General features: G+C 50.5%; 1 protein-coding gene across 1 annotated transcript; it reads left to right on the top strand.

Annotated features, from left to right (window-relative positions):
• Window positions 1-562: 562 nt before the first annotated feature.
• On the top strand, window positions 563-12,464 carry NRIP2 (nuclear receptor interacting protein 2). Its single transcript, XM_009979563.2, has 6 exons — window positions 563-793; window positions 3,521-3,697; window positions 8,525-8,607; window positions 9,050-9,177; window positions 11,447-11,499; window positions 12,372-12,464. Exons 1-6 carry the CDS (start codon window positions 563-565, stop codon window positions 12,462-12,464), a joined length of 765 nt encoding a protein of 254 aa, XP_009977865.2.
• Window positions 12,465-12,828: the final 364 nt, after the last annotated feature.

Below are 12,828 nucleotides of genomic sequence, written 5' to 3' on the forward strand. Positions count from 1 at the left end.
CCCCCTCACCCCCCCGGCTGCCGCCGGGAGATTTCCCGTCTGCTCGGCGTGGCGGGGGAAACGCAGTGCACGCGCGGCCACGGCCACGGCCACGGCCACGGACACAGACGTGCGCGTGCGCAGCCCGGGGGAGGTAAGTCCAGCCCCCAGCAGTGAGGCCATCCTTCTGCTGCTGGATTTTTCCAGCCGGAGCATCTTGCCGGCTCTAGCTGTAATTTATGGAAATTGGTTTCTGACGTGGGGCCTTTTCTGTTCCGGCAGGGACCCACCGGCTGGAGGAGGCAGAGCCGAGGTCAGGGCAGGAGAGGAGAGGGAGAGGTGGGGAGCTGGGGAAGTGGAGAGGGCAGAGGGAGAAAAAGGCACAGAGACGCTTCAGAGATGGGAGAGCTCTAACCCAGAGAGCAGGAAGAAAGGCAGAGAAAAGGGGAGAAAGAGAGGTGTGGGGAAGGGAAAGCGGAAAGGAGCTCGGAGACTGAGTCAGCCTCCGGAGGGCAAACACCAGGAGAGGTGCAAGGAACACCCTGGCATACCAAGAAGGACCTATTCTCTCTGAGTCTTCACCATGAGCACAAGGAAGAGCTGCCCGCTGCCACTGGGGCACGGAGACCAGGAGGAAAAGCAGAGTGGGAGTACCCCTGACCTGGAGCCACAGGAATGCGAGGTGGAGCTGAGGAACAAAGCTATTCTGCAACAGAAGAGGCGCCTGAAACAGGCCACCCAGTTTGTGCACAAGGACTCTGCTGACCTGCTGCCCCTGGATGGCTTGACAAGGCTTGGCACCTCCAAGGATCTGGTGAGTCCAGTGGGACCCCGTTTGGGAGGGGGTCCTCCTAATAGCCTTTATCCCAGTTGGGAACTGCTGCCAGGCTTTGTGTCATGGGTTCAGCACAGATGAAGCTTCCCATCATCATCATCATCATGTAGGAGCCGGTCAGGGTGAGGGGAAAATGCCCATTTTCTGCATCCATCTTCCCATACATCCCCATAGGGACCAAACTCCTCGTAGAGGCAGGCAGGCGTGGACTGGAAGGACTCTCTGGGACCCAACTTTCCACCCAGCCAGTACATAAATATGTTCATCTGACACGTATTCTGCCACCAAATTGATCTGGCTCCCTCCTGGAGCACAGGGCTGAAAACACAGCAGCAGCAGAAAGCGCTGGAGCGGTTGGTCTTGGAGAGAGTGCGAAACACCCCGGAGTCCTACAGCACTTCCACTGGGAGGAGAGTTCCCTTAGTTCCCCGAAACATGTCTCTCTTAGCAGCGCCAGAAGCTCCAGCTGCAGCAGCTCCACGTGTCCTAAAATTAGAGCAAGGCCTTGAGTCATTTAAAAAACTTGCCTGTTTTTTTTTTGTACAAAGTCAGGCTGTTACTTTTTGCCCCTCTTTTCTGTGGATTCTGGGTGCGCGTTCAGCTTCTGCGATGCATCCAGCGGCGTCTGGGATTCGGTGGGCCCGTTGTGCCTCCAACAATGAGCAATTCTACATTTCAGTGGAGATCTCACATTTTCAGCTTTAGAACAACTCTAAGGATGACACGGTTTTGTTTTGGTTTGGTGTTTTTTTTAAATGGCAAAAAAATCAAAGTAGCTGCATGAGCTAAAATATTCGGACAGTACCAAGAAGATCTGGCTTCTCCCCTCCCAAAAATCAAGATCCCCAGCTCATGCCACTTTACCAAGTGTAGCAAGGCATTGGGATTTCACACTGGAGAGCCTGAACATGATGAGTTGCACCAGGAACCTGCTCTGACCCTTCTAAGAGTCCGGAGAGGAATTCCCCTCCGGCTCTGGCCATGGCTCCCTTCAGGTCCTCCCCTCACCATCCTCTCCATCCCAGTATTTCTCACCAGCCCAAGAGAGACAGTGGTCTCCACTTCTCTGTCTCACTGGTGGGACAGAGGACAGGGAGGGCCCCAGGAGTCTACACAGTCCCAAAGCTCAGCTGCAGCAGCGCTTGGTCTATTCCCAGCCGGAGCGCCACGAAGGAAACGGGCATGGCAGCGGCGAAGGGCCTGCTCTTCCCGTGGGAAAGGCAGGAGGAAGGATGGGAACTCGGAGCCCTGCTGTGGGTTCCCTGCCCTTTTCCCAGGGCCCAGCCAGCAGCTGGCAGCCCAGCTGGCACGGCACTCGGAGCACTTGGGGAGCGAAGTGCAACGGCCGGTGGCGCCTGGGAAAAGCCGAGGAACGGGGAGATATTTTTACCTCGCTTCTTCAAATGCTGCGGGGTCCCTTCCCAGGGGAGATAGTTCTCCACAAACTTCTCTAGTGTGAGTCCTTCCCACAAGGATACAGTCCTTACCCATCAGACTACTCCAGTATGGGTTTTTGCTGGGGAGTCACGGCTGCGTAAGGCACAGACACCCGCTCCGGCGTGGGGTCTTCCACGGGCTGCGGACACATCTCTGGCGCAAGTTTCTTTGTCCCCTTCTTAAATACGTTATTCACAGAGCTACTGATTGGCTCAGCCTTGGCCAGAGGTGAGTTCCACCTGGCCAGAGGCAGGTCTGACTTGCAGCCAGGCAAGCTTCTTGCAGCATCTTACTGGGGCTATCCCTGTAGCCCCTCCCCAGCTACCAAAACCCCACCGCATAAACTCAACACAATTGATTCAGTAGCTGTGCAGGGACTGGAGATGCTGGATCAACATGAGGCAAAAACTAGAGCATCAAGCTGATAACAAAGGGAGCTTTCTCTCCCGAGCAACACTTTCCTCTGTGTGTATGCAGCGCTGGAACTAGAATTTTTTCACGGTTTTTCTTCCCTTTTGGTGCACCTTCCCTTCTTCTGCCCAGAAGAAAGGAGACAGGAATGAGATAAGAATACGAGACACCTGAGATATGGATGAGACACATGAGAGATGAATAAAGTTCCATTGATCTGGCTGATGGTGCTCCCCACTAGCTGTGAGCAACATAGGGCCTCCTAGATGCTCCCCGAAAGTGAAAACAGTATCACCTCTGGTGGAGGGGAGCAGAGACAGACACCAAAGAACACTAGAAGCTAGTTTTAGTTGCCTATACAGGGGAAGCTTCCCACTTCACTACCAATAATTGCTTGTACACCTAAAATTTCTGGAGTTCTGCCTTCTTACCCACATGTACCTCACACACATGCCGCGTCCCTTGTCCCCTCCCGCGTTAGGAGGTGCGAGCGTGCCCGGCTGGCTGGCAGCACACACCACTGGGTAGTGTATGGCAGTACCCGAACGGGTATGAGGCTGCCGAGTGCACGTTTAGCTGAAGGAACAGATACTGTGCTCTGCATCAGGCACGTTCTTCTCCCCCAACAATTGCATCCCAGAGACCTGCTTGTCACAGACATCCCAACACTTTAACGTCACCTTAGTGGCTGTAGAAAAAAATCTTGGGATTTAAAGAAAGCGTTTTGGGATAAGCCTGTCTTTCATCAGGGTGATGAGTTGGGTCAAGCATTTGCAATCCGCTTCCCAGGGCTAGCAAATGTCCTTGTCCTTAGCTCCATACTTAGCTGGGATTTCTCTTTCTTTGTGATGGAGACAGCAGCCACATAGTGTGGTCCAGCGGCGCCTCTTGGAAGGCAATCTGAACAAGCTGCGGGGCGAGACCAGGGTTCAGTCTGCATGGGTTCCATCTCCGCTGGCAAAAGACCAGGATGAAAAGATGGAAAAGGGAGAGGACAGGAGAAAAGAAACTTCACCCCTGCTAATACAGTGCCAGGTAAGGCAACAACACGCTGCTGCTGCTTTCACAGTGATGGCAAACGCTCAGTGAGTTCCAGCTGCCTCACTCCCAAGGGCCACGCTAAATTATTAAGGAGCAAAGCCAGAGGGAACACATTACCGCGTGGCCTCTCCCAGAGTTTGGATTCAGCTCTTCCAACCGATGGAGGAAAGCCTTTCTGCCACGTGCGTTCTAGTTGTCCATATTTGAGGCTAAATTACCTTAATCACTTCTCCTTCCCTCGGGGGCCAGCTTCCCCACGAGACAGGATGTATTTCACAACTGCGTAGGGAAGCAAGGAATGTCTCGTCGTCTAAGACGGGTACCCCTGGTTGATTTACACTTGCTGGATCCAGTCTGGTCTGATCCTCTCCGGTGTCAAAGGACCTCCTGAGAAAGTGGCTAACCTGAATTAGTGCTGTTGCATTTCTTGATGGAAGCAGTATTTTTAGCTCCCTCTTGTACCCTGCTGCGCAGCGGAACCGCTCCTCCCTGCTCGCTGTAGGTAAGGACGCGCACCCAAAAGCTGTGCTCCACGCAAGAGGGCTGCACGGTTAGAGTTGCTCAGTAATATGCAGATACAAGGCTCACCGAGATATAGAATCATAGAATCATAGAATCATAGAATGGTCAGGGCTGGAAGGGACCTTCAAAGGTCATCTAGTCCAACCCCCCTGCAAGGAACAGGGACATCTCCAACTAGATCAGGTTGCTCAGGGCCTCGTCCAACCTGGCCTTGAACGTCTCCAGGGATGGAGCATCCACTGCCTCTCTGGGCAACCTATTCCAGTGTTCTACAACTCCCATGGTAAAAAATTTTTTCCTAATATCCAATCTGAATCTACCTCCCTCTGTTTTAAAACCATTACCCCTGGTTTTATTACCCCTGTAATAGACCTGGTATAGAAATTCCATTTGAAAGCTGTATTTATTTCAGTGACCTGTCCTACAGAACAGCTCACATGTTAAAGTCAATACTTCCAGAAAAATACACATACCTTCGAAAGCTCGGTCGGCAAATTAATTATCATAGGAACAGAGCCTCATAGCAAGTTTCTGAAAAGTTCAGATCGAGTGTCTCAGCACCATGCAAAGCCACTGCCTGCTTTGCTTTCCAGCCTTTAATGGATGGAAAAGCCATTAGGTGTTGCTTACTCCGAGTTTTAGACTCTGATGTTAACGTAACCACACGGAGGAAGACGGGCTAGTAGGACGAGTGGCTCTCAGTGCGATTACTCCAAACAGCTGGATGTTTTTTTTTGAGCAAATGAAGGTGTTTCTTTTTCGTTATTCGCCACTTTTTATCGTTCTGTAAGAGGAAACTCAGCCATCAAGGGTGTTTTTTTGCCAGACATGCACCAAACAAGGACAGGCGTGCGTAGGTATGGTATCCCAGGGGTAGTAGCTAACTCAGCGTCAGAACCCATTACTCGTTCCACTTTTGTGTTTCTAATGGACTGTACCCCAGCTGTCACACACATGATATTTTCCTCCATGGAGGAAGGTTAATGAGCACCATGGTCAAGGAAATAGGTCTAATGCTGCACTTGACCCTCACTGAACCTTCTGCACAGGCATTTCTCTCTTTTTCTACCCTTCTTAAGAGCCACTCACTGTTTGCCACGCTTCATCTCCTTTCCTTGAAAGAAAAGAAGCTCTCCTCCCTTTCTTTTTAGTCTTGCTGCTTTCCACGTTCACGTTTGTGCACCTCAAAAAGCCTCACCTGTGAGCAGCAGATCTATAGAAGAAGGTAGCGCTCGGGCTGCCAGCACGTTTTAACTGGAGAGGTGAGCTGATGCCTTTTGGAGAACTGCTTGGCTATGGTGTAGTTTTATTGGAAATGGAACAGGACCCCAGCCAAGTGACAGCAGCCCCTGAAGAAAGATCACCTACCAGCATAAGGCTTCCGTTCACGCTCAGGCAGGTGTACCATTTCAAAGTGGTAACGGGTGCGTGACCTGACCAGTTACTGATCTTGACCAGGAAAAAAAGCTGAATGTATGTAGACTTGTGCAGTACAAAGAGATTCAGGCAATAAAGTGTTTTCACTCGAATTGCCCCTTTTTGTGGCAGTTTTTGCAAAGCTCTTTGGAAAGCTTGTCCTGACCGGCATCTGCATCTTAAAATCGAGGTGGTTATTTTGTGGTGGGGCTTGTCTCTCGCTGACTCGGAAATGGATGCTGGAAGATTCCACTGCTGTCCAAAGCTGCTTTTGCACTGTATCAAAGCAACCTGGGATTAATCAACCTTGGTTGGTTAAAGCAGCTTCCTGACTTTGGAACTGATATTATTGCAGAAAACAAGGCTTTTTATAAACGTGATCCTTACTGATTCTCCTTCCCTCTTGCTTTCCTTGGAAATCCCCATAATTGACTTCTAGATAAAGACTCATGGTGACCGACAGTAACAGACTGAAAGTTGTGGGTGATGTGATGAAAAGTTCTCTCAGTCCAAGAAGGCTTGCAGTGCTCATCAGCTGCCTGGGTTCTCCTTACCTGATCTGCACTGTGTTTGTGGTGTGCTGGACCGAGGGCTCTCCTGGGGAGTTCTCTGGGCAAACCGTTACTGGTGTAATTGGAACATGGATAGACCTTGTGAGGCTGCTGGAACTGATAACTGTGCAGGATTGTTTACCACTGAATGAGATGAAACGTTGTTTTTTACAGAAAAATCACCGTCCTGTTATATCCTAGCAAGTTTCTAACTGACATCTTTCCCAGCCTGCTTCGAAACGAAACTCAAGAATCTGCCTAGTGGTACAGTTCAGGTTCATTATCACAACAACACAAACAGCTCGTGCATCTCAGGTCTGCCTGCTCCCAAAGTGATTCCTGAGCAATTGCTATCCGTACTGCAGGACTTCGAGCTGATACAACGCCTCTTCTGTAGCTGGGCAGTGAACGGTTGGCTCCTGTGAGCCACAGGGATGGCTAACTCTTTCCCAGTAGAATCCACGTCGGTTAATGGGGGAGAGCTGATTCAGCTGGACACTGTTGGCAGGTTACAGCCTGGGCAGAGGTGGCACGTACCTGACCTGCCACTCATGGCTCATATACCTGCTTAGGTAGTGAGGAAGCACAAGGAAGCCTCTTCTATGAAGCATGGTATGAGGATGAGAAGGCAGATTAGATCTCCTGATCCTGAATATTTCAACTTGGCATGCCAGACAGACCGGAGCCACGGCAGTAATGTTTTTTTTTTCTTGAACAAGCAAAGGTATTGCCAAAGTCAGGAGCTTCTAAATTGAGTGCTTTGAAGCTCTTCTGCGAGGCTCCAGCATGCTCCCCAAGTTGCTTCAAGCAGGTTTGTGCCCAGAGGCAGGAGGCACGCACAAGCAAAGGGCAAGAGAAGGGGTGTGCGTGGTGGGAACAGGCAGCAGCTCAGCGGGGTCCCCCACCAGCTCTGTCATGTGGGATCTGTGTCGCCATGGGACAGCAGTTCCAGCTGCTCCACAGTGGAATGGGACAGCTCGTTTGTGAAGGAGCAGGGGGAATATTGCTGTATGAGTGTGTGAAGGACTGCAGAGAGCTTCTGGGGGCTGATTTCTCTGCGGTCGGACTCTGTCTCATGAATCTTCCAGCTAGTATCAGGTCAGTTTTGTGTTCTCCCAACCTATGACTTCCTAGTCCCGTGGCGATTTCTGTACCATGTGCCAAACGGCAGCCTTGGATTGAAGGTAGATGCCCACCGTGGCTGAAGCACGTGATGTAACGGGCAAGGCACAGTGCTGGCAGCCAGGAGTTTGTGAGGTCTGGCTTGGCTTCGGCTTTCCGAAAGTATTTAGCATTCCATGCCTCACTTGGATGTTGTAAGGAATCACGAGTGCTGGCAGTCATGCAGGACTGTCAATTAGCCGGACACAATTCTTTACGAATAAGACACGCTTTTTTACGTTAAAGGAGAAAAAGTATAATGACCGAATCAGGAGCTGTTGAAAATGTGCATCTGCACGGCTCCTCTTGTTCCTGGATGAGGCCACACGTGGAGAATGCTCATCCTCCTAAAACCACTGATGTCATTTAAATATACATCATATATACATATATGGGCCTTACATGATTCTTGACAAACTCTGTAAAACAACATAGGTTGAGATCTCCAGCTCCAGTGGTGTTGCAGTTCTTGAGACTTTCTCAACTAAGTTGGCCGTTCTAGGAACATGGTGCATCTAAACTTTCAGAATGATGAATTTCTCTACACTGATGTACTGCAGGTACAGTTTAGACCACAGGAAGAGCCCCAAGACAAAACAGACTTGAAGTTTCCAGCATGTGCTCTCTGAGGTTGCCTTGAGTGCCATTAGCACTCAAGCTCTTACTGGTGTTGTGTCCGTTTGCAGCATTTCAGTATTTCACACAGGAGGTGTCTTCTCCTTCCTCTTTATAATAACTCACAAACAGCACATTTTTGAAAATGAAATATTGGAAATACGGGATGTCGCTCTCTGATCATTAACCCATGTAATAATCATAAACAGATTTGGTTAAGAAATCAGGAAATTGAGACATTCTCCTTGACCCTACTGGTGCTGCACTGAGTCCTTGATGGTCATGCTGATCTGCTTAAGGTGTTCAAAGCATTTAAGCTTGTTGGGAATGAGCATAAGGGTAGAGGAGGTGGGGTGGTCTGTTGCTGCTTCTGAGTGGCTCATGGCCCTGAGTGCCATAGTGGATGGAGGAGAAGGAATCACAGGAAAAGTACAAATGATAGGAGGAGGAAAGTGAGCCTCCCAAGAAGGAAACTTTGCGGTTGGGTTTTTTCTGTTGAAGGAATGGGTATGCCAATTTTGAGCCCTCAGTAATTACCTGTTGTTGTTTTTTCTAGTGCCAAGGTCGGGTATTGAAAGCAACCATTAACACCGGGTGTCTACCAAATCTCATCTCCAAGAGCTGTTTAAACCAGCTGGGGTAAGTCTTTGCACAGTAGAAGAAGGGTGGCTAAAAGAAAACCTCTGGCCAGAACCTAGGAACTCTGGATTCCCAGCCCCAATGACAATTAGTAGCGGCTTTGCATGTGCACGTGGCTGTTTAGAAGATGCAGAGGGTGGGCTACAGGTCAAGGCATCAGGAGCACTGGCAGAGTTGTGTGCAGACCCCAGGCTAGGAGGCGGAACCGTGTCATTCTGGCAGAGATGCTCAGCTGATGGTTAGCCTCAGCGGTGAGGAACCCAAACGGACAGCGCCTCATGGTTTTGCTTGGGGAATCTGCCTCCAGACATGCTGCATGAAAGAGGTTCCTCCTCTTGTGGGCCTCTTCCCCATGAGACCAAGAAGTACTGCCACCAGCGAGAAGTCCTGTTTTTCCTCCTCTTCCTCCACTTGAGGCAATAACACCTCTTGTGTCCCACAGGCTGGAAGAAGTGTCTGCCATGGACTGTGGAGACCTCCCTCTTCCCATCCCCAGCGTTGTTGGCCGAGTAGAACATATGGAGTTGCAATTTGGCCAGGAGACAGTGCTGTGTTCAGCACTGGTTGTAGGTGAGAGTGCCAGCCCCTCCTCTCCCCCAGTTTTCCTGTATCCCTCTTGCCCTGCCAAGGGCGTTTAAAAGGATCTCTGGGAAAAGCGTAACACGGTGGGAGGTTGGTGATGTGGTCACCTCCACTGCTGGCCGAGATCATTATGTGCTGTGAATACCCCCAATGTAACCAAAGGCAAAGGGCATAGGAAGAGTGCAGAGAAGACAGAAGACATGGAAAGAGGGGCAAAATGAGGTGCTTTTTGGTCTTAACATGGGGTGTGGAAAATTGTAATTTCCTTCTAAAATGGACCTTTCTTAAAATTATCCAAACTGCTTGACTAGTCCTCTGGTGCTCTATGTTCTCCTATTGAATGGGCACTCGTGTCCATGGCTGGGTGGAAGTCATCAGAGAAACCGATGGAGGGTGCAGCTTTTTCCCCCCGAGTGTTTCTCTGTGTACTCCTCTGCCTCCGCTGCAGGGAGCACCCTGGAAGGACCTGGTAACCCCAGAGTGCTGAGTCTCCCTTGGCGTCCTGAGGCAGGACCCTTTGAAGGAAGGAGCCGCAGGAGACAAGGTCAAGTCAGCAGGCACTGGAGCACGCCCAGAAAAAAAGCCGAAAGGCTGCGTGTTTTGCATTTACATCAAGCTGTGCATATCCTGAAAACAACTCAGTTGTCTTTTTTTTTCCCCTGTTCTTCCTCCCTGTTAGCCTTCCAGCTTTACCCTCTTGCCTTTATCTGTCTCCTCATCTTCGCTGAGTACTGCTCATCTTCCAAGGCCTCCCTCGCTCCCTCTTTTCATGTCCATTCTTCCCACTTTCCTAGCCATCCAGAAAGAGCTTCCTCGTCTTCCACGCTCCAGCTCACTTATCTTCCCTGGTTTCCCCTCTACTTGTTCTTGCCCATCATGGAGAGTCTATATTAGTACCAGCACAGGTGAATTTAGCACTTCTCCGTTTTGCTGGGATGTGGAAATGGCTGCCTGGAAGGAGCAGAGTTGCTACATCTGTGCTTTACGTTTCCCTGAACGTGCATTCCAGAGAGGGACATACAGAGACAACACAGACCAGGCCAGCCACGTAGGTTGCCACGCACGGAGCAGAGCCTTTACCAGCACTCACGTAAACACCAGCACAGATAGTCCAGTCCTGGTCCTCCTCTCTCAAACCTCTCACACATATGCCCTGACCTTTTCAGTTGCTTTCATATAAACCCAAGGCCCCTGTCAGAGCTGGAACCCAGAGCTCTCCTGCTTGCTCATCTCTTGAGTTGCTGGCACCTAGACCTACAAGCTCTGTGACCCATAGTCCTTCTCCAGTTCCTGGAATGTAGACCTTGCAGCGCACATTGCAGTCCCTCCAGTTGCTGGCACCCAGGTGCACGAGCCTATGGGCTGCGCTCTCTTCCCCAGTCACTGGCACCCAGACTTCTTTTGCACACTGGTATCTCCAGTTGCTCGCACCTGTGAGCTCCATCTCCTTCCCCAGTTGCTGACACAGACCTGTGAGCCCTACAGCCCATGGTCCCTTTGGTTACTGGTACCTCTCTTGCACGCCTGTCCCTCTGGATTCTGACATCTGGAGCTATTTGCCCCTTAACCCGTGGCATCTTCTACACTTCCCAACACTTAGGACTTGCAGCAGTCGTGTAGGATAGAGAGGTTACACAGAAAAAAATTACTTAATAAAATTATTGAATGACAAGATTTGGATAGATTGCAGGCGCCAGGCACAGGGTTCAGTCAGAACAATGCTTGCATGTGACCAGCCCCCTTATCCCTTTTCCTCTCCCATTTTTCCATGCTGCTTCTTCCCTGATCCACCCTACTGCTTGCCTTCTCCTGCCTTTGGCCCTTCCCCTACGCAGCCCGTAGTAAATTTTACACGATCCCACAAGCCCCTTCTGATATCTCAGAGTAAGTTTCAAACAATCCCACAAACACCCTCTAATATCTCATAATACTCATGATAATCATGGTCCCCGCCTCTTATCAGCTGCAAAGTCCATTTTGACCTTCTTCAGGGCTATAGCTCCTTTAATGGCATGTCACTCAGTGGCAGAAGAATGCTGGTCTTCATTGTTGCCACTGTCACCACCTGCTTACTAAGATTTGTGTGTTTAATTCATCACTTTCCTTGTTATTTGTTTTATACTGAATAGACCACAACCACATACCTTGATGGACCAGACACTCTCATGTTCCACATCCTCTTGCAGGAGAGACAGGCTTTCTCTAGAGAAGCAGTATAGATAGTCTTGAGCCTGATCAGTCTCTTCTCTCTTCTCAGATGATGACATGCTGGAGTTTTGCATTGGTCTCCAGACTCTGTTGTCTCTCAAGGTAAGGAACAGCTTCTTGCTTGTGGCAGGGCTCCTCTCAACGAGTTCGCCAAGGTTTGGTTGCTGTGAGCATCAGCAATACTTACATCCAGGTCTTCTGGGGTGCCACTCGCAGTGCTTGTTGCACAGCTGGCTGGCTGCAGAATACTCGGAGCCACAGGTCCCTTTCCAGTCCTTTTTAAAGGTTTTAGGAAAGGAATCATCCAATAGGATACTATCACATCTCCCATTCTTTGTGTTCCTGACCATACGAATTGCAAGCAGGAAGAGGAAACTGAAGAGGCAACGAGGAAAGACGAGGGACACTGGGTCATGAGTTACACCTGTGTTGCCTTTTGAAGGCAGATGTGAACAAGCTCTGCCCTTGCTTTGAGCCAAATGAAGCAGTATGATCACCTTCAGCATCCAACACTAGTTGGATACAGGTGGAAAGAGTCCTCCTCTCCTTGGATACAGGTGGAAAGAGTCCTCCTCTCCTTTTGCCAGCTCAGCTGGGGGTCAGTGGCTGCGGAGCATGGCTCCTGGGGGTCCCAGAGCACAGCTGCAGCGAGCTTGCTCCTGTCCCTCAAACATTTGTAGCCACGTGTCAGACTTCTACAGCAGGAAAAGAGTTGGGCTGAAGGGCTGAGCCATGTGAGGACATCATCTCAGAGGGAGTCAGAGGAAGAAGGGAGGGGAATGGCCCCGTGAAGGCTTTGGAAAGGTATCCATTGAAGGGAATAGGAGCAAGGAGGCAACATGGGAGGGGAACCGTAAGGTGTCTACGAACCTGAAGCGGGGTGATTTGATGGTTACCTGTTTTCCCTGGTCACAGACACCATGGGATTTGCTGTCTGCAATGTCCAGCGAGTAACTGGCTCTCCCCTTCTTTAGTGCTGCATCGACTTGGAGGAAGGAGTTCTGAGATGTAAAGCCCTGAGACAAGAGCTGCCTTTTCTACGCGCCCCCGCAGAGCCTGCCCAGTGACCGGCTGCGTTCCCCGCTCCGGGGCCGAGGGGACTTGCTGCCACGGGACAGAGATGCGGGTGAGGAACCGTGCCGAGTTCCGGGCTGAGACATTCCCAGGAGGGTGAGAGAAAGGCAAACGGGGGCTGGCAGCTGTTGGTGCTGAGAGTGCTTCATCTTGAGAGATGCTCCTCCTTCCAGTGGACCCTCTTGCTTGTCCCCATGTGCTGTGTGGTTTTCATAGAATCATAGAATCATAGAATGGTTAGGGCTGGAAGGGACCTTCAAAGGTCATCTAGTCCAACCCCCCTGCAAGGAACAGGGATATCTCCAACTAGATCAGGTTGCTCAGGGCCTCATCCAACCGGGCCTTGAACGTCTCCAG

The sequence above is a fragment of the Tauraco erythrolophus genome, chromosome 4 (assembly GCF_009769465.1).
Source record: "Tauraco erythrolophus isolate bTauEry1 chromosome 4, bTauEry1.pri, whole genome shotgun sequence".
NCBI classification, from domain to species: Eukaryota; Metazoa; Chordata; class Aves; order Musophagiformes; family Musophagidae; genus Tauraco; species Tauraco erythrolophus.

Coding starts and splice junctions, on each gene's coding strand:
- NRIP2 (XM_009979563.2), top strand. CDS start 563: ATGAGCACAAGGAAGAGCTGCCCGCTGCCACTGGGGCACGGAGACCAG. Junction 794..3,520: donor TTGGCACCTCCAAGGATCTG/GTGAGTCCAGTG, acceptor TGATGGAGACAG/CAGCCACATAGTGTGGTCCA. Junction 11,500..12,371: donor AGACTCTGTTGTCTCTCAAG/GTAAGGAACAGC, acceptor CCCCTTCTTTAG/TGCTGCATCGACTTGGAGGA.